The 22,384-nt window shown below is 42.3% G+C and overlaps 2 protein-coding genes across 2 annotated transcripts; both read left to right on the plus strand.

The window, feature by feature from the left end:
• The first annotated feature begins 3,839 nt into the window (after nt 1-3,839).
• LOC135499235 (uncharacterized) lies at nt 3,840-11,897 on the plus strand. The gene is made up of 2 exons (XM_064789896.1): nt 3,840-6,379; nt 11,681-11,897. Exons 1-2 carry the CDS (start codon nt 3,840-3,842, stop codon nt 11,895-11,897), a joined length of 2,757 nt encoding a protein of 918 aa, XP_064645966.1.
• Nucleotides 11,898-13,849: 1,952 nt separating this feature from the next.
• Nucleotides 13,850-15,292, plus strand: LOC135499236 (uncharacterized). Its single transcript, XM_064789897.1, has one exon. It carries the CDS (start codon nt 13,850-13,852, stop codon nt 15,290-15,292), a length of 1,443 nt encoding a protein of 480 aa, XP_064645967.1.
• Nucleotides 15,293-22,384: the final 7,092 nt, after the last annotated feature.

A 22,384-nucleotide genomic window follows, 5' to 3' on the forward strand; every position in this document is an offset into this window, starting at 1 on the left:
TATTTCTGTGAAAATCATAAGAATGATATTGAACTCTTGTACCAGCACATTGTTGATGCATGTGTATCTGCAGCGGATAATACTATCCCACGACGTACCTGTGGGACCAAAGCGACTGATTGTCAACAACGTCAGCAAGGGTGGAACGAAATAGTAAAGCCCGCCAAAGACAAGGCCATTTTCTGGCACATATTTGCAAAAATATAGGGGCACCGAGACATGGTGTTTTCGCTGACATCAGAAGAACAACCCGTGCTAAATATCACTACGAGGTCAGAGCTCTCAAGAAAGCTCAAAAACAAGCTGACAGCAACCGCTTAGCCGAATCACTTGCTGAGTCCGATAGTCAGTCGTTTTGGTCCAGAGTGAATAGGATGAAGGGTAAATCATCTTCTTGTGCCAAAATGGTGGATGATAAGGTCGATAAGACCGAGATAGCGAATGTTTTTGCTGAAAAGTATGAGAGACTGTATTCCTCGGTCTCGTATGAAGAGAATGAAATGAGGGCACTGATGGAGGATATAAATGCTAGGATTGGGTCCCCTGAACACGGGGATAAATGTGGAAATCACGTTGTAACTACGAACGAAGAGAAGAATGCAATCCTGCTTCTGAATAAAGGGAAGCATGGGGGTGATCATTCTCTTCATACGGACCATTTTATCAACAGTAATGATTCACTTAAGGAGAAACTGGCCATACTTTTCAGCGCAATGATTGTTCATGCTTATGTACCTTTGCGTATGAAAGAGTCCACGATATTGCCAATTCCAAAAGATAAACGTAAATCACTGTGTAACTCAGACAACTACAGAGGGATTGCTCTGAGCAGCATTTTAGGAAAGGTACTAGATAATATTCTGCTTGTAAAATACAAAGACGTGTTCTCATCCAGTAGCATGCAGTTTGGTTTCAAAAAGAAAATGTCCACTACTCAATGTACCTTCGTATTGAACGAAACAATACAGTATTACAGAAACAGAGGGTCTGGGGTGTATACTATGCTACTAGATGCATCCAAGGCATTCGACAGGGTGAACTATATCAAACTTTTCAAACTTTTGTCAAAAAAAGGGTGCTGCCCTCTAGTTGCGAGATTTCTGGCGGTGTTATACACGGAACAAAACGTCAGCGTGTCATGGAATGGAAAAAAGAGTGCCACATTTGGAGTGAGAAATGGTGTGAAACAGGGCGGAGTTCTCTCCCCTATACTTTTTTGCATTTACATTGATGAGCTGTTAGAGAGACTTAAAAGTGTCGGTTTTGGGTGTTACATTGGTTCGATGTTTATGGGTGTTTTAGCATACGCGGATGACATTGTCATCCTAGCACCGACTAGGTACGGGTTACGGAAACTACTGTGTGTATGTAGTGATTTTTCGATTGATTATAATGTGATCTTTAACCCTGAAAAGAGCCAGCTTCTATACTTTAGTGCAGATGGTGTACTGCGCGACCACCTTCCAATGCAATGGTCTGGGCAGAATATCGTTGTTAGCGAAAATGCGATTCATCTTGGACACTTCATTGGCACTGATTCATTAGAGAGAGATTTAGATAGTTCTGTGGCTATGATTTACTCTCTTAGTAACAATTTAATATCTGTGTTTGGTCATTGTTTCTCTCATATCAAATACAAGCTCTTCAAATCATTTGCAATGGCCCTGTATGGCTGTGTCTTATGGGACTTCACTCCTAGGAAACTAGAAAAAGGGTGTGTAGCGTGGCGGAAATGTGTCCGAAATTTTTTTAATTTGCCATATATGACCCACAGGAACCTGCTTCCTCTGATCTGTGTTGATACACCATTTGACATACAGCTGTACGCACGCTTCGTTAAATTCATGTACTCGGTTCTAAATAGCGAAAACGAGCTTGTTAGGAGATGTGGCCAGTTGGCACTCGAGGGTAGTAGATCTACGGTATCAAAAAACATTGCAATACTATGTGAGGAAGCGAACTGTTGTAGAGATGACGTATGTAATGTAGATGTAAGATGACTTGAAAATATAGATCAGTCAGTCAAGGACAATGCGGGTGTTATAAGAGACTTGGTCATTATGAAGGAAGAAAGGAACTTTGAAATTCTGGAGAAGGAAGAGATTGAGTTTATCTTGGCTGATCTGTGTGTGGGGTAGGGTAAATATCAAGGTGTAAAGACAATTTTGTCTTGTTCTGTTCTCTTTTGTTGTAGCACATCACTTTGTATCTGCACTTGCACCTTTTGATTATACTTGTTAGTACGAATAAAGAAGTATAAAAATAAACTTAAAGTATGGACTTTCATGTATCATGTTCAGATGTCTAAGATAAGTCAGACTTTTCTTTTCAACGTGTTTCAAGCCACATCAAAGTGCACGAACAGCTTCTTTTATCAAACTTGCATTGTTTTACATTCAGGTGAACCGTACCCCCAATCCAAAGGACAATACTCCACATAATAGTCTGGTAAAACATCACATGCTACAATATAAGATGATTGGTTCACTAAGGCAAAGGAGGCGGCGCCTGCAAGCACATGGCTCTGGAAAAACATATTCATGGTACAATAAATTGAACAAAATTAATCAAAGAATGATCTTTTATAAACATTGGAAGGGGATAAATTATATTTCAGATTTACTAAGACCAGACTATAAATAAAGATTTGGGGTTATAATTTTAACACTGATAACAATAATGTAAGATCTACGCAGAAACCATAGAAGTCTAAGAGACAATCATGCCCAACAGTGTAAATCAGCCTCAAGTGACTGATGCCTACCTGTAATCAGCTGCAGGTGACTGATAGCGACATTAGGAGATCAACCAGATCGCTTGGATTTATAAACTGCGAAGGCATCTCAAAGCCTTAGATGTTATATTTCCATCAACCAAATTTCAGGTTGCGCAGCGTTATGTATGTCCAGGTTATGTCCTAAATTTAAATTTAAATTAAAATTTGATTTGATTTAAAGATTTGGCTTATAATTAGGCTTATAATTTTAACACTGATAACAATAATGTAAGATCTACGCAGAAACCGTAGAAATCTAAGTGTTGAGGATTGTCTGGGTTCAGACTAGTTTACCTTGGGCTAATAACTGAAGCCTAACTCCTCCAGTCCTAGGTATAACCCGCCCCCAATCCGAAACATTTGGTGCCGAAACTCGTCCGCTGACATTCAAAGTAACCGGTGAGTCCGTATTTCACGAAAAAATGACTAATTTGGAAGGAACACGAACGGCCCTGAAGGGCTGGGTCACCCGCGAAGTCGGGGATATGAACAAAGCGGTGAACAGTAAACAGGGAACGGCGGTTCTGAGAATAAGAATGGAGGAGTTCGATAAACGTTTATCAGCCCTGGATATAGTTCAGCTCAAAATTGAGTCTGAAATTAGGGAACCCGACGTTCTCGAGGAAGAGATTGAGGAGGCCAGTAATTTTCCGAATAAGGCATTAGTATCCAAGATGGCCACCACCGAAGTGTATGAAAGTTTGATGACCGAGCATACTAGTAGTGGTCATGATTATAGAGCTACTGTTGATACAAGTTCACATCACTGCAGTGGACCCAGTAAGATGTGGGCCAAATTGCCCAAACTGGAGATAGCAAAATTTAGTGGTGTGGTGACTGGCGGCAGTTTTGGGATCAATTTGAAAGTGTGGTACATGCCAGTGACTTGCCTATAGTCAACAAGTTTGGTTATTTGAGATCTTTACTGAAGGGTGAAGCCCTAGAGGCCATTGCAGGAATAAACCTTACCGAAACTAATTATGTAATAGCACGAAATTGCCTCATAGAACGATATGATAAACCCGAAAGGGCTATCTTTTCGCACATACAAGCGTTACTCAATATGACTGTTCCTACAACATCGTCGAATATCTCACTGCTGTGGAAAGCCCGTGATGAAATAAACGTTCATATACGGTGTCTTGAAAGTTTGGGCGTCGACGGCTCACAGTACGGTGTTATTCTCACACCATTGATTTTATCTAAGTTACCACAAGACATTCGTCTCGTTTGGGCCCGTAAGGGAAAAGGTCACGAGAAAGATCTCAATTTTTTGTTGCAAACTTTCACAGCAGAAATAGAAAATCGCGAACGGTCAGAAGGCTTCAAACGAGATTCACCAAAATCGAAACAACAACACACACACGAGGAAACGCAAACAACGACTCCATCCACGCCATCGGCTAGTGCAATGTCTGTAACCGATAAAACTAACGTTTGTAACTTTTGTGGAAAACCTCACTCAACTCATAAGTGTTTTGAAGTACTTAAGCTTTCATTGGATGATCGTCATGCTAGAATAATGAACACAGGCTTGTGTTTCCGGTGTTTGGGCAAAAATCATATTGCTAAGGGATGTGGTGTTAGGTGTGCCAAATGCAATGGGAAACACAGTGAACTCCTTTGTAGGCCTAAACAGGCTGGTCAGAGTAAACGTGCTAGACCTCAGAACAATGCCATTGGGTTTCAAAATTCAGGCAACAGGCCTGATACTAGTACTGTCACTAGTAGGTCTGACACGGTTACTCAGAAAGAACAAAAGGTTGGAATGCATGTTGGCACATCTGGCCCCACACCTGATGCAAATGATCAAACCATTGGTACTGAATCAGTGAGTGCTAAAGTGGGAACTATGCTCCAAACTGCAAAAGTGTTAGTTCAAGGTCAGAATGGAAAAAGTGCTTGTATTCGAATGTTGTTTGACACAGGAGCAGACACAACTTACGTTTCTGCTTCTTTGGTGAAAAAGTTAGACCCAGAGTGGATCACAGCCAGATCAGTCAGTTATGCAGCATTCGGTGAAGATAAACCTTCTAGCAGTAAAATCAGAAATGTGTACAAGTTGGGGGTCCAGAACAAACTTGGCGGAATTGAGTATCTCAGGGCCATAGAAGTGAACACTATTTGTGCTCCTTTGCACAAACCTTGTGTACCGAGAGAGACATTTCAGTCATGTGTCCAGTTTGAGTTAGCCGATGATTTTCAAGGGTCAGCAGAAAATGTGACCATCGACATTGTACTCGGACTGGACCATTACTGGAATGTCATGAAATCTGGCCTTGAGAGACTCCCAGGTGGCTTGGTCTTACAAGAATCTGTATTTGGCTGGATCCTCTCAGGGTCATGGTGTGAAGCCAATAGCGATGAACATTCTCACAGTGAATCTAGTCCTCAACTTATTTCTCACCAGCTGGTCTGTCTTTCTGATATGCCTGACATCAGTAAGTTCTGGAATCTGGAAGTAATAGGTGTTTCGGGTTCCAATGAAAAACCAGATTTGTCTAGAGATCCTGTTATTCAGAGATTCAACAATCCTGTCGCCCTAGTAGAAGGGCGATATGAGGTTAGGCTGCCCTGGAAAAACCCAGATGCTAAGTTGAATCTCTTGGATAACAGGAAACAAGCCGAGATTAGATTAAGGAATCTTTCTCGGAAATTAGATAAAGACCCATCTTTGAAAACCAGATATGGCCAGGTTTTCGGAGAACTAGAAGTAGAGGGCATTATCGGAGAGATAGATCAGCTTGGAGATTTAGGTGAGAGACCGATGTATTACATGCCTCATAGGCCAGTGGTAAATGAATCGAAAATTTCAACCAAAGTACGTCCAGTTTTTGATGCTTCTGCCAAGGCCATAAACGGTATTTCTCTCAATGATTGCCTGGAAACAGGCCCTTGTCTTCCGCCTTGTTTGGTTGATACGTTGATTAGATTTCGCAGATGGCGTGTGGGACTGACTGCTGATATTGCCAAGGCTTTTCTCCCAATTCGGGTACATCCTGATGATCAAGATGTACATAGATTTCTTCTGAGTGATCAGGGTTACGTCAGAGAAATGAAATTTCTTAGGGTACCCTTTGGCAACACCAGCAGTCCCTTCCTACTCAATCCAACCATCAAACATTATCTGTCAAAGTATCCTAAGTCAAGAGCTGTGGTAGAATTAGAAGAGAATTTGTATGTAGACGATTTGTTGACGGGTGCTGATTTTGACAATGAAGCATCCGAGTTATTCTCAGAAGCAAAGAAAGTGATGGACGATGGGGGGTTTCCCCTTACAAAGGCCAACTCCAATAGTGATAGTTTAACTGAGATGTTCTTCAAAGAATATGGCAATAAAAACTCCGGTACAGACCCTGTGAAGGTCTTGGGTTTGAAATGGTTGAAAACTGTAGACAGTTTTTCCTTTGATGGTGTCAATTTGCCAGAAGACCTTGTGACCACTAAGCGTGTTGTTTTGAGTGTCCTGGCAAGGTTGTTTGACCCCTTGGGATTGCTGAATCCGTACACAATGTTCATCAAGATCTTACTGCAAGATATATGGCTGCTAAAATTGCAGTGGGATGAAAGGACCCCTGAAAACATTGGTGAAAAATTCAGGAAGTGGGTCAATGGTCTGAATGTTATTCAAAGTTGGCAAATCCCAAGGTGTTACACAGCCTTGCCATGGTCATGCATTCACTTTGATCAGCTGGAGCTCTTCAGCTTTGGCGATGCCTCCGAGAGAGGCTATGGAGCCGTAGTTTACTTGAGAGTGGCCAAACCTGATGGTAGTTTTGATGTTGCTTTAGTAGCCTCTAGGGCCAGAGTGGCCCCCTTGAAGACAGAAACTTTGTCCAGGTTAGAGTTACTTGGTTCATTGCTTGCAGCAAGAATGCTTGATTTATTTAGTCAGGAAGGCCTTGAAACTCCCTCAAATAGCATACAGATGTTGAACTGACTCCACAGTTGCTTTGTGTTGGATAAAGAGTGAACCATCCAAATGGAAAACCTATGTATCCAATAGGGTTTCTGAAATTCAGAAACTTACTGATCCTGGAAAATGGTCCCATTGCCCAGGAAAGGGTAACCCTGCAGATTTGCTGACTAGGGGGATCCTCGCTGAGGACCTGGTATCTTCAGTACAATGGTTACATGGCCCTGAATGGATGAAAGAGTCAGTTCAGCATTGTGTGCTAGATGGGGAAGTGACCTCATTTGAAAGGATAGAAAAAATGCTCCAACCGGAACATGTTTCTACTATGGTTGTTGTGAAGAAATGGCTTCCACTTGAACAGAATGTTGAACTTGTCTTGGATGTAAGGGCTTGGAGCTCACTCAACAAAGCCTCAAGGATTGCTGCATGGGTGTTGAGATTTTTTCAAAATTTGAAAACACCACAGTTTAGATCACAGATGGGACATTTGTTGTCTCAGGAGGAAATAAGAGCTGGTAAAACACTCTTAATTTCTCACGCTCAGAAAGTTCATTACAAAATAGAGTTCGAGTGTTGTGGTCAAGGCAAACGCGTACCTGACAAATCTGGCATATCCAAACTCGACCCTTTCCTTGGAAGTGACAACCTCCTTAGAATTAAGGGCAGATTGCAACAAGCTGACTTGACGTATGGTGAAAAACACCCCATCATTATACGTAATGGTCCATTGGCTAGGTTACTGATTGTGGATGTCCATTTGAGATTGAGACATGCTGGTGTTGAAACCATGCTCACACATTTGAGAAATGACTATTGGATCATTGGGGCTAGAAAACTGGCTAAAAGTGTGAAGCGTGAATGTTTTCCTTGTCAGAGAGTAGATGCAAAAGCTTGTGGTCAATTTGTTGCTCCCTTGCCCAGTCTTAGGATCCAGCAAGCTCCTCCCTTCACTGTCACAGGTTTAGATTTTGCAGGCCCCTTGTTTTGTTTGGATATCCCAGACAGGAAGCTGTATATTCTACTCTTCACCTGTGCAGTGGTCCGGGCATTACACCTTGAGTTAACAGACTCAATGTCCGAAGTTGACTGTATGCTTGCAAATAGAAGATTCGCACCCAGAAGGGGATTGCCAAGTACATTTTATTCTGACAATGCCATGACATTTCAGATTACTGAAAAACAGTTGACAGTGTTCTTTGGTTCCCACGCTCCTGCATGGAAGTATATAGCCCCACGCTCTCCATGGTAGGGAGGGTGGTGGGAACGTCTTGTTAGATCAGTCAAAAGTTCATTGAGAAAATCGCTTGGCAATTCCTGTCTGACTAGATGTGAATTAGAGACCTGCCTTCATGAAGCAGAAGCTTGTACCAATTCAAGACCAATTTCATTTGTAGGCGACGATGTAGATTGCTTGAGACCACTCACACCCTCTTGTTTCCTGTTGGGTAGAGATACAGGTTTTCAGTTCAAGACTTCAGAGCTCCCTGAGAATTTCAGAGTGTCTCAAAGTGATTTGTCAGAGAGAGAGCTAGTGAGACAGAGATGCTTGGAGATTTTCTGGGAGGTCTGGAGCAAGAATTATGTCAGAAACCTGCCCCCTGCGCTCAACAGCTTCCAGAAAAAGGGCAATGCTTGTGTTGGTTCACTTGTCTTAATAAGAGAAGACAATATGCCTCGCATGAGATGGCCTTTTGGGTCTCATTGTAAAGGAATTTCCAGGAAGGGATGGTCTTGTACGGAGTGTGGAGGTCAAGACCTCCAGGGGTTGCTTTGTTGGACCCATTCAGCGGATCCATGATTTAGAAATCTACTCCCAGGACAGGGAGAATGGGTCTAACAGGACAACTGTAGGAGGAAATGAGAAAGAGGTGTTGCCCTCCACAACATACTCCAGTTCTGTGGACAAGAAAACCCAGAGAGTGAATTCTGGTGAGGTAGTATCTCGCTGTGGCAGAGTAATACGCCCACGAGATAAGCTGGATTTGTGATTTCTGAAGGTCTCAATTGTGATATTTGTCTCCATATGTGACACTGAACTATTGATTGTGCCACAAGTCTTAATCAGAAGAAGGACTTTGACCTCTTTACAGACATTAGGCCTGACTCAAGAACCAATTTTATCTTGCTTAGATTGAATAATTTATCAAAAGTCAAAAACAAGTTTCAGAATTAGATCAACACTCAGTTTGAATTGTTAGCTTGTTCAAGTCTCGAGATAGTCCTTTGTCACCATGTAACAAGGTCTTTCAAATTAGCCTCGCCTTGCATACAAATGTTGTTTGTGACATTTCATGAAGTACCAAATTTGAAGTTATTTGTAAAACAATTGTTGTCATTCAGTTGGTACTCTTGCGTGGAAAGTTTAGAGGTGACAGGTAACAATTGCTTTGCCTATTTCGAGTCTTCTTGTTGTTCTTTAATTCAATTAACTGAATTTCCCTTTGGAATTCTCGTGATAAATTTATTCTCCCAGCTGCCATAATTCAATGTTTTAATTTGATATGTTTTAAATTTGGACTGGTTTGTTAATCATAGTTCTAAGTTTGGTGCTAGGGAGTTGATATAGTTTGTCTTGTTTCCAGTATTGATGTATTAGGCAGGTTGGTCAGCATGGTACCGTAAATTTGTGATGTAATGGTTAATTTATCTTGCTTGGTTGTCTCTTTGAGTAATTAATGCAGTAGTTGTCTTTGATGACAGATTAGAATCCTCTAATGGGTGGGAGTGTTGAGGATTGTCTGGGTTCAGACTAGTTTACCTTGGGCCGGTTTGCCCTTTACACCACCAGTGCTGCCACCTGCCCTAAGTTGTGGAAACCTTTGTATTTGTTTGTCTCTTTTTTTATAATAAACCAGTCGGCCATGTTTGTAGGAAGAAAGGAGTCTTGTTCCATTTCTGTCCGTACTAACTGAAGCCTAACTCCTCCAGTCCTAGGTATAACCCGCCCCCAATCCAAAACACTAAGAGACAATCATGCCCAACGGTATCAATCAGCCTCAAGTGACTGATGCCTACCTGTAATCAGCTACACGTGACCGATAGCAACATTAGGAGATCAACCAGATCGCTTGGATTTATAAACTGCAAAGCCATCTTCAAGCCTTTGACGCTATATTTCCATCAACCAAATTTCAGGTTGTGCAGCGTTATGTAACCACTATGAGGCATGTCCAGGTTATGTCCTAAATTTAGTATTTCTGGTTTAAACTAAAAGTATGGACCTTCATGTATCATGTTCATATGTCTAAGATAAGTCAGACTTTTCTTTTCAACGTGTTTTATGCCACATCAAAGTGTACGAATGTTCAGTTCTAAGTTCAGAAATAACATAGACAATTTAGAAAGGGAGATGTAGTGTAATCCCTATTGCCCCTTTAAGAGTCACTACAGTATGGTGCTGCCACCTTCATGTCAACGGGTTAACAGTGTAATTGTTTCTTTTATCAAACTTGCATTGTTTACATCTGTCTTATTCAAGTGAATCGTACCCCCAATCCAGCAAAGGACAATACTTCCACATAATAGTCTGGTAAAACATACATCACATGCTACAATATAAGATGTTATATATGATTGGCTCACTAAGGCAAAGGAGGCGGCGCCTGCAAGCACGTGGCTCGGGAAAAACATATTTATGGTACAATAAATTAATCAAAATTAATCAAAGAATGATCTTTTATAAACATTGGAAGGAAATTTATGGTATTTCAGATTTACTAAGACCAGACAAAACAGTGATACCTTTTGAATCACTGGGACTAAAAGCAACCGAATGGTTCAAATGGAGAGGGTTAATGGATGTTATTATTAATAAGATTTGGGGTTATAATTTTAACACTGATAACAATAATGTAAGATCTACGCAGAAACCATAGAAGTCTAAGAGAGAATCATGCCCAACGGTATAAATCAGCCTCAAGTGACTGATGCCTACCTGTAATCAGCTACAGGTGACCGATAGCGACATTAGGAGATCAACCGGACTGGTGAAACCAGTAGATCGCTTGGATTTATAAACTGCGAAGGCATCTTAAAGCCTTAGACGCTATATTTCCATCAACCAAATTTCAGGTTGCGAAGCATTATGTAACCTCTATGACGCATGTCCTAAATTTAGTATTTCTGGTTTAAACTAAAAGTATGGACTTTCATGTATCATGTTCAGATGTCTAAGATAAATCAGACTTTTCTTTTCAACGTGTTTCAAGCCACATCAAAGTGCACAAACATTCAGTTCTAAGTTCAGAAATAACATAGACAATTTAGAAAGGGAGATGTAGAGTAATCCCTATTGCCCCTTTAAGAGTCACTACAGTATGGTTGTTTTGGATTTCGCGCTTTAATTTCGCGACAATTCGCGCCACGTTTCATTGCCCCAAAATACGGCCAGGCGAATGCGTGACGCCAATAGTACGCGTAACGTTCGAATCATACGAATCAGCGCATCGAATGGTGCAGTCAATATTCATTCATCCGCATTGATACTGTTAAATTCTCTCATAAACAATCCATAAAAGTCGGGAAGTATAACCCTTCAGGTACGTCAACGTTCAACGTTATGTATTGTAAACCCATCAGTGATTCATTCAGATATTTGTTATATTAAATGTATATATTGTCTAGGCCCTACCTGTGCGTCATACATGTATGTCATCTGTCATCTGTATTTATTAATGTATCGCAAGCATGTTACTTTCATTGATTTTCATGTATGTACATGTATAACTGGTTCTTATGTCATATATTCTGTATTTCAAAACAAATCCACAAATCCACGTATTTGAAAATAAACAGTGTTAGAAGATGTAGACTACATTGACCCGACTTGATTTCGTCCTGGCCTCATGCAAACCAAAGTTCTGAAGGAGGTTATAAGGCTGTAGTCAAGAATTGAGAAGATTACCTGCCGAATTTCGAATAGTTTGGTTGATAGGATACAGGAGACGATCAACCGACTTTCAGATAAAATGAGATGAGAACCTCTCCAGGTCACGACTGGACAAGGAGATGGTCGTCCTACGCCGAGAATTCTTGGACGCCGTTGCTGTGAATTCTGAGATGTTCCTAATTCTGGGCGTTGAAGTCGCCAATTTAGGACAGTGGGAAGAAGAAATCACAGATGATTTCTACGCCTTTGATGAAGCTGCTGATCTATACGTTAGTTCGCAGGATATGTCATCAGAGAAAACAGAATCAGTCAGTTGAGGAGCTGCAGATGTCCAGAGCCGCCAAAGTCCAGCTCAAAGTCGAGATGTCACGGATGCTGCCTTCAGAGTTTCACAATGTGGAGTCGAACAGAGACATTCGAACACGACTGAGAGTGAGAATTCAGATGCAGATCGTGAAAACAGTACTTCACGCCTTGCAGTCAGAAGTGATAACGATAGGACTGCAGTTGTTAATACTTCGCAGGGACCGGAAAGATGCTTATCAGCTCAGAGTCTGAACTATTCTCAGGCAACCTTGTATAATGCAACAGGTGGTAGGCCCACACGCTCAGGTTTGAATAATTCATTAGGTTCAGTACATGCACTAGCTTTTGATTCTTGGATTGACAAGTTAGAAGAATTTCAGGAGACAGTTCTCTCGAGTAATTCAAATGCAATGTCTGTAGCAGTTGCTCTGTACAAATTAGAAGCGAGCACAGATTTTCCAGCCTTGAAGCTCAATAAGTTCAATGGTAGCCCACTCACATACGTAGATTTTATTGATTGCTTTAAAATCCACATCCATGACAAGCCTTTCCTTTCAGATGACATGCGCATGGCCCAGTTGAAAATGCATTAAGTGGGAGATGCCGAACATGCTATTTCTGGTCTGGGGTCGGGGGGAGTGATGTACGCGACCGCCTTGAAGATGCTAAAAGAGCAATTTGGTCAATGGGGCACTGTAGCCAGAGCATGCGTTAATAAATTAGTCAAAGGTCCGCACATCGCCAATAACGATCGCAAAGGTCTCCGTGAGCTCTCGCTTGATATTGTCAACTCACTTGCGACATTACACCGCCTCAACTTCTACGCAGACGCGGACGCTTCTGAAACGCTACGCCAGATAGTTAAACGTTTTCCTGATCCACTCATACAAAGATGGAAAAATACCGCGACCGAAATCTGCGAGCGCGATGAATCACCTGGTCTCTCACACATCTCTATCTTCTTACGTAAACGCGTGAAAGCCGACTTCAATCCAGATTTCGGAGATCTTGCTTGTGATAAATCATCCGGGAAGTTTTCAAGCACACCCAACGCAGATCGTCAGAAGGGAATTCATGCGACCCAGGAAAACAAGCCAGCGAAGCCACTTAAATGTTTCATTTGCGACCTATTTCATCGTGTAACTGAGTGTCCTTCACTAGTGGATTCATCAGTACCCGAGCGTCTTCAACTAGTAAAGGACAACCGCTTGTGCTTTGGATGCCTTCACTGCGGACATTGATCCCGTGAATGTAAAACAAAGAAGAAGTGTGACAGGAATGGTTGTACATGAATGCATCATCGGCTGTTACATTCAGACCCACCGAGTGCCAGCAGTGCGACGCCAACTACACTCGATTTAGATAGGATACTACCCATGGTTCGGGTCCGTTTTAAATCAAAAACAGGCTGAGTCCGAGAAGGCAATGTCCTGTTCGATAGCGGCGCAGGCACTACCATAATCCGACGTGATTTTGCACACGCTTTAGGTTTGCAGGGTAAAAAGGAAGGTTTAAAATTATCCGTTGTTGGTGGTAAAACACTGGATCAAAGACACAGCCGACGTCTGAATTTCTGCATTTCACCACTAGACGGTGCACAAGAGTTCGAGATAGATGCCCATGAGATAGACAAGACGGTTTTGAGTGTCCAACCCATCGATCGACCTTGGCTGGCTACCTTTGCTCACCACTCCGACCTGAAGTTCTCACACAAGGCAGGTTCCATTGATCTTATCCTTGGAGTGCAATATAGCCACCTGCATGCAGAAGAAGAAGTCCGTGAAGGATTACCGTTTGAACCACTGGGCAAGAAGACAAAGTTGGGATGGTTCGTAATTGGTCCTGGGAAAATACCAGTTTCGTCATTCTCCAAATCCGCGATCGCTGTCAATTTTGTCCAAAAGCCAGATCTCAGCCAGATGTATGACCTAGAGACTGCAAGTGCAAGTGCTCAGAGTAAGTCATGTCAACAGATGACAGGAAAGCAATGAAAATGTTCGAGGAAACGTGCGAGAAAGTAGGGGACCGTTACGTCATTGGTCTCCCGTGGAAAAGGGATCCATTGGAACTTCCTGACAACCGTCCACTTGCAGAGAAACGTTTGATGTCCTTGGAGCGCAGTCTACTGAAGCAGCCTGAAAAAGCAGCACTTTACACCAAGACAGTGAACGAGTACCTGGAAAAAGGTTGGGCTGTCCCAGTTAAGCCAAATGAATTAGAAATAAAGCCAGCGTTCTACCTACCTCATCATGGAGTGTATAGGCCCGAGAAAGTAAGCACACCACTCCGTGTAGTTTTTGATCCAGCCTGCAACTACGACGGAGTTTCACTCAACTCTTTCCTGCACAACGGCCCAAACTTGATTGGTGACCTACTTGGAGTGCTTATTCGCTTCAGGGAAGATTTGGTAGCCATAGTTGGAGACATTTCAAAAATGTTTCTACAGGTGTTACTCAAAGAGGAGGAAACCCATGTACACCGCTTCATGTGGAGGGACTTGGATGTCACAAGGAAACCAGATGTGTACAGATTGACAAGAGTAACCTTTGGTGACAAGCCGTCACCTGACATGGCCAGCTTCGTCATCCTCAAGATTGCGCAGGAGTATCAGAACACATACCCGGACACAGCTGAAAACCTAAAGAAAGATCGGTACATGGACGACATGATACATTCATGCCCATCGGACAACACAGCAGTCCAGAGAATGTCTAGCCTAGATAAGATGCTTGGAAGTGGTGGTTTCAGGATGAAAGAATGGTACTGTTCAGCTATCACGAGGAAACCTGAGATGGGAGAGAGCCATGGTACCAAGCCAGGTATCAATATCAACCTTAGCCAAGACAGCATCAAGACACTAGGTGTTGGCTGGAATCCAAGCACAGACTCCATTTTATTCCAAGTGAAGGACCTAGGACTAGATGGCTTTACAAAACGCCTAGTACTGTCAAGACTTTCAATGCTATTTGATCCTTTGGGATTAGCCACACCAGTCACAATCCGTGCCAAGTGCGCAATGCAGGCCATTTGGAGGCTGGAGAATGTTGGTTGGGATGACACTCTGCCCACTGAACATACTGAAATGTGGCGCGAAATCTTTCAGGAGTTGAATGAGCTGGAGACCATCAGATTGCCAAGATGCGTAAAGCCAGTGGATGCCATAGAGGGAACAGCTGAGTTACATACCTTTGCTGACACAAGCATAAAGGCCTATGGAGCCGTCGCGTACATGGTCTGGTCCACACCCCAGGGCCCATCCGTCCGTCTAATGGCTGCAAAAGCACGAGTCGCTCTGCTCCGTCAAACCACAATTCCTTGCCTGGAATTGATGGCAGCGCCTCTTGCCGCAAGATTAGCACGGACCATCCACAGTGAACTCAGGATTAAACCATCTGTCCATTTCTGAACTGATTCCTGCATAGTCCTTCATTGGATCCAATCTGAATCAGCAGTATTGAAGCCATTCGTTGGAATAAGAGTCGCAGAGATTCAGTCAACTTGGGATGCAGACTAATGGAGACGCATGCCTACAGGGTTGAATCCAGCCGATGATCTAAGCCGTGGTCTTGCTGTAGCGGAGATGAACGGGAGGTGGATTCAGGGCCCAGAGTTTCTTCACAAGCCCAAAGAAGAATGGCGAACTGTAACAGATATAGCACCGCCTCAAAAGGACGATGAGCGCAAGAAATCCCGCCCACTTTGTGTGACGGTGAAGACAACTTCGCCGATCGATGTGAAAAGGTTTTCAGAATGGGGAAAACTCATCAGAGTGACAGCATATGTGCCAAGATTCAAGCATAATATTTCCTGCAAGAGGGACGTACCTGGACTGAAGAGATCAGGACCTCTAGCTTAAGAGGAATTGGAGAAAGCAAGGCTCTACTTAATCAAATCCGCTCAGGAAAAGCTGGGAGTGTTGGAACAGTACACGGATCTAGCCCCCTTCAGTGATGATCATGGAATCATTCGCGTAGGTGGTAGACTGAAGCACTCGCCACTCACATATGACCAGAAACATCCCGCCCTCCTTCCAGCTTCAAGCCATATTTCGATGTTGGTGATGAGAGACGCACATGAGAGGATGTCACATCCAGGATCTGAGCGCACACTTTGTGAATCTAGGCAAGAATATTGGATCATGAAAGGAAGAAGCCTAGCTAGGGAAATAGTGAGGAACTGCATTGTCTGCAGAATCCTTCGTCAACCGCCACATATTACCCTCATGGGAAATCTTCCAGCCGAGAGACTCAAGCTCCTATCACCACCGTTCACAACCATCGGGGTTGATCTGTTTGGCCCATTTCTACTGAAGTATGGCTGTAATAAATCCATCAAGGCATGGGGAGCAATCTTTACATGTGGAACTGTTCGTGCAGTTCACCTAGAGATTGTGGAGAGTTTGTCCACCTCATCGTTTCTGCACGTGCTCAGACGATTTGTTGCTCATCATGGCTGGCCCACAACGATCATTTCTGACAATGGAACAAATTTCATTAGTGCAGAGAAAGCTCATCATTGAAGGTCGAAAACAGATAGAGGAATTCGCCATTCTCCACAATGTCAACTGGAAATTCTTCACCCCACTGAGTCCCCCCATCAGGGAGGATTTTATGAAAGTTATATACACTGTGCTGCCAAACCGCAAATTTCTGTATACCAACCAGCTTCAGTTCCGCAACTTGACTGAGGATGGCGCGACGATCGCCGTCGGTCAAGAAAACGAGTGTGAAAAGACCCAACTATTTCCCTACCAGCAGGCGCTGCCCTCTTTTTTTAAGTTCTAAACTATCATAGCAGACAACATGGCGGCATTTCACCAGTTTTTTCATTTGTGAGTTGATAAAATGCATGAATATTCGTTAATTTAGGATGGATTTTGCCCCAATTTTGACTACCGGAAGTAGTACTTAACCCCGACTTTGAAATGATCGTGTTAGTTTGTCTTTGGCATTTTCAAAATTCTGAAACGATACGATTTTACTTCGGACATTCACCAATATGTATGCTCTGTGCTGAAATGTATTGACTTGGATCGTACGAAAATAGAACCAACCTGAAATTTTTTTCATGGTTCTAGGGACATGGCACATGCTTGACGTGACGTTCATGCGTCACTGAATCCCATGGCTGACTGCATGGTGATGACCTTCTTGAAGGGCGACAATGACGGCCATTTTGGTTTTTAAAAAAAGTAGGCCTAGTTAAATAGAACTAAGTCTAAGCCTATATTATAAAGAATATGTCCAACTTAACATGTGTTACTGTAAATGGAATTGTTTTAACTGAGATCAATAGAAATAAAAGAAACAATTCTACACGATTGGCAATATGAATAATGACGGACTGGCTCTCCCGGCCCCCCAGGCCCATGCTGTGACATGAGTCGTGGCTGGTTGATCATACATTTTGTAGTACGACAATGACATGACATAGGCCGCTTACCAAGCCCACTACAGCACAGGCACGTTCAACAGTACCTGCCCGTACAAATCATGAAATACAACATGCAGAGCTGAACGTGCCACCGTTAGCGGTTTCTGAGGCCTACACAATGACATACATCATACATGACAGTAACATTTCTTTCAGTTTGGACAACTGAAAAAAGCAAGTTGGCACTATGGCAATGTTGGGCACAGCCAACGTGATGAATGAAAATGGACCTTCAAACGACATGGAAGGAGTCCCAAGACCCACTGTCAATTGGGTAATTGTCATCAGTGTTTCTGCCAGAAATATTTTAAAGGGGGGGGGACAAACCATAATTTTTCAGAAAATCCTGTTTAAAACTGCAAATTTTGTCTGTTTTTTTACAATGACCTTTTGAGATGTGTATCGATATCAGAAGTTCCAAGGCCATGTCTGGAGTTCTCACCAATACCATGTTGTTGATCAACTCAACATTGGCACTACTCTGTAACCTTGATAAAAGTAATAGTGTATGTTGTTTACAGTTCTTATGTCAATTAAAATATCGTGTTTTTTCTTCGGCATCTGAAAGGAAGTCAAGCCTTCAAAAAGGAAACGTTTCCCGATTGGACAGTGGGCCAGGGACCAGAAACTTAAAACGGTGAAAGAAGCATCCAACACTCGAGCGGAACAGTTACAAAGCGACATTTACAGAAAGGAGGAAAGGATATCTGAGTTAAACGCACATGTAAGTCCAAAAATATTATGTGTGGAGCTCTTGATTTGACCAGAGTCTCTCTAATGAAGTCCCTTCCTTTGATTTCACCATTTACCAACGTCCAAGGTCATTTTACAATGGCTTGAATTGACGAGTCACGGTCAGAAAGAACTCTGCAGTGCCAGTAGTTCTTTAACATACATGCTTTCTAACAACTGGGCCCAGACCTGTAAATTGTTGCTTGTTTTTATTCTGTATAGTCAATATGACAATATTTATTGGGACATGATTTGATATCCTCATTTCAAATTTTTCTGTTCTTCAGATTGAGTGGCTAGAGCGCCTAGAGGTGGATAAAAATGCTAATATAACCCCAAAGATTATGAGGGACAAGCAAGTTCAAGTTTGTAGCAATTCGGCTAACCAGCTGTTAGTGGTACGTAGAGGGATCCTAGAGGAAGCACAAGTCTTCAGATTTAATATCACAGAGTCAGCCAGGTGCCGCTGTTTCGACTGTGCCATTCTGACAGCCCATCACATGTAGATCATCACGTCACCAGTCCAATTAGCAATAATATAAATCTGTCATTGAAAGTGACCAGTTTGGACTTTGTTTCACACCTACCTGTTTGAGATGGATGCAAGAGCACATTTAAGCTGATAATTAAGCCCCGGAAAATGCCAGGATTTTCATGCCAGATGGAAGTACAATTATAGTTGATGATCTAAATGTATGTCAATTGCTCTTTATCCTTTCAGGATCAAGAAAATGGTCAAATACCTGGCAAACAAAAGACTCCAACGCATCTTAGCCCTGCTAATCCAGATCAGTGCATGATGAGTAGGAGTACAACTTCCGCTCGTCTGAAGGAGACCACCAAGGCAATGAAGCTCATTCATGGTAACAATATCAAAAATGTAAAAGATGCCACTTGGCTCTCACTTGTAAAGCTCTGCACACCTAATGAATTGAATGATTATATCCAAAGAAGTAAGTCATGTAAAACTGCATTGTTTAAAAAGGGCAAGGTGAAAAAGCGAAAGAAAATTCAGGAAAGAAATGCTAGAAAGAATGTAGTGAGGTGTGTTGAAACACTTTATAAGGGTGGGATGATTTCTAGTAGAAAATACAACTCCATTAGATGTTCTAATCTAGGTCATAGTGAGCCAGAATCATTGACATACAAGGAACTGAAACAGGAATTAGATGCTATCATGGAAGAAACTAGAACTCAACCAGTAGAAGGTTGTGGTGGAGTTTACAGGGATTTTGAGACAACGCTCTTGAAACTAGCAGAAATCTATTTGAAAATAGATGGTGTTCTTGTTGAGCAGAGTGGCAGTGGTTTGAATTGGTTTGGAAAAAACAGGGGTAATTTTGCTATTGCCATTGGGGCCGATGGTGCTCCGTCGGGGAAGCACAATACTAAAACTTCGCTACTTCTCTCATTTGTCAACGCCGTTGACCAGGTGTCCAGTTGTGATCACAACTATCTCATTTTTGGTGCAGATCTTGCCGAGGATGATCCCATTTTCTTTTCACATCTAGCTAAAATAATTGGAGATATGGGGTCCATTGAACGAAAAGAATATGAGGTTCTTGAAACCAAAGTCACATTTAGTCTTGAACTCATACCAGGTGACTGCAAATGGATTGCATCTGCATGTGGTGAACTATCAAATGCAGCAACCTACCCCTCCTCCTTTGGTAATGTAACACAAAGTTCTCTTTCTACATTAAATGGCAGTATTGGGGAAAGTGAAGATGATACTTGGCACCCATGGGGGTATCTGGAAAGACTAGAAACGGTTAAAAAAGTGGCAGCATTGAAAAAAACTGTCTTTCAGCGCCCTAAGATTACTAAGTTCATTGCACAGCAGCAGTCACGGCAGGAATTTGCCCCGGTACTCAGGAAATATACTGATAAATGCTATATTGACCCACTTCATGTGAAGAATAATGCTTGCCAACAAATGAATAATTTGTTGATGATGGAAGTGATCAATTTGACCAAGGAGGCTGTGCTGAAGAAAAACTTGGATTGTCCAGAGTTTGTTGATTCACCGATCGGACGGTATCTATCTGCTTTGAAAAATGAGATAAAAGCTGGTAAACTTCATCACAGAATCTGCAAGTGGTACAAAGAGGTCCAAACTCAACTTTCTCGGAAAGGTGTAGCTTCTAAATGTACTGTGAGATTTACAGGTGAAGATTCACTTAAGTTCTGTAATGGGTTCCATAACTTGACCAGCATCATCTTTTCTGCAAGAATGGACGGGGAGGAGATTGGAAACAAATGCCTCCGCCCTTTGGTGCTGCACTTCTGCTGCACTGTGTTAAGGGAAGCTGTTGCATTGTTTTCAAAGACAAAGTTCTCTGAGTGCGACTTAGTCCGACTCAGGCATGTTTGCAAGATGTACCATGCAGCTCATGCACTTTTCCTTACTGGAGTTTCCCTCACAACATGGCACATTGGTTACGCTGTTCCTTGGTTCATGCCCATTTCGCCTTGTCTTTTTTCGCCTTTTCCCATTTTGCCTTTAAAAAATATACATTTTGCCTTCTCCTATTTCGCCTTTTCCAATTTTGCCTGTTCTCAATCCGCCTTATTCTATCTCGCCTTTGTCTTTTTTCGCCTTTTCATTTTTCGCCTTATGCTATTTTGCCTCTGTTTTATCTTGCCTTATCACAAGTTGCCTTATCCATTCTTGCCTTCATCTCAGTTTGCCATTGTCTTAATCTGCCTTCTCTTATTTCACCTTGTCTTAATTTACCTTTGTCCTAATTCGCCTTCATCCTATCTCGCCTTTACCCGCCCCGCCTTTGTATTATTTCGCCTTCTCAGCCATTATAGTCATATTACATTACATTCCATATTACAAAAGACTTTTGTCTCTTTTACCCATGTTTGTGGGGCCAGTCTTTCATATAAGAGTGTTTCCATGAATTATGTTTTGGTACCCTACCCAAGGCTGTTGCTTAATTACCAATATTTTCAAATCTTCATAACTTCTGAACCATCTACATGTAAGCTTACATGTATCTCCAAAACCAACTTAGTATCTTTACCCATGTTTGTCAAATCTTAGAGTTTTCCAAGTCTTTCATGGAAATATTTTGGCATAGTGTTTTGGCATTCTTTGATGAGTAAGACTTGTGACCTGGTACTATATAGGAGGGATGGGGGTGCTAAGTATTTTATTGATCATTCAAAGTGTGAGTGCTTCTGAAGTTCTTTATTATGGACTATGGTCAATAGGCCTACTCAAATCCAGCAATCTGGAAGATGTATTCCTTTGATCATTGGGGAATTATGAGGCCTTCTCACAGAACGAGTTAGGTCTCAAGAACGTCCCACGCAGTGTTCCCTTTAGATGGTTTTGGTACGTTTGATGTTCTTCATTCACAGCAATGCTATAACTTAGCATGAGATAATACAAGTACCAAAGTTTTTTTGAACAGAATCATTAAACTACTCAAAACACTGCCCCCCCCCCCCCCCTGCGAATAATAGACCCCTTGCTTAACGAAGGGGGATTGATAAAAGGCGAGTTGAGATATGGCGAAACGGGAGAAGGCAAAATGGGAAGAAGGCGAATTGACACAAAGGTCAATCAAGAAAAGGCAAGATGAGATAAGGCAGGATAGAACCAAGGCAGAATAGGACAAAGGCGAAATAAGAAAAGGCAAACTAGGATGAGGCAAGATGAGAGGAAGGCGAGTTAGGAAGAAGGCCAATTGGAACAAAGGCGAGATAAGACGATGGCGAAATCGTAGAAGGCGAATTGAGAAAAGGCAAGTTAGGAGAAGGCTAAATGGGAGAAGGCAAAATTGGATAAGGCGAATAAGGTTAAGGCGAAATGGGCAGACACCTGTTCCTTACCATGCTACTATTATCTACCATAAGTTTGGTGTTGGTTTGGGATTAAATTCTATGCAGGGCAGGGAAGCAAAACACCAGCAGATTGACATGTATCAGAAGTTCACAACAGCTCAAAACAAATGGGCTCTGACATTCAAGCATGAGTATGTCCAACTCTTTTGGTTGAAGGAACAGGGCATTGCTTCAGAGGCTCGAGACATGGCAAAGTCTCGCGACCACAGCCAGTTGCATGTGTTCAAAACATTGCCTGATCAGTGCAGGTGTGGCATTAAAAAGAAGAATGACAAATGCATATACTGTGACCACTTTATCACATCGTTGATTACTGCAAGCTGTTGTAAGGGGATGATCGTTCCACAGCTTAGGCAAATTGTTGATTCTCGATGAAGATGATGAACACTGACTGCAAAATACTGTCCCTTGTGGTTACATATCAGGTTCATCATAAGGCTGGCCCAAATTTATTGTTTGTTCCCAATAACCCGAC

Source organism: Lineus longissimus, chromosome 14 (assembly GCF_910592395.1).
Source record: "Lineus longissimus chromosome 14, tnLinLong1.2, whole genome shotgun sequence".
Taxonomy (NCBI): Eukaryota; Metazoa; Nemertea; class Pilidiophora; order Heteronemertea; family Lineidae; genus Lineus; species Lineus longissimus.

Excerpts from the sequence above, each read along its gene's own strand:
- LOC135499235 (XM_064789896.1), top strand. The coding sequence starts at position 3,840 with ATGACTGTTCCTACAACATCGTCGAATATCTCACTGCTGTGGAAAGCC. Across the intron at positions 6,380-11,680 it reads ATTGGTGAAAAATTCAGGAA|GTCACGACTGGACAAGGAGA; the intron begins GTGGGTCAATGG and ends GAACCTCTCCAG.
- LOC135499236 (XM_064789897.1), top strand. The coding sequence starts at position 13,850 with ATGTCAACAGATGACAGGAAAGCAATGAAAATGTTCGAGGAAACGTGC.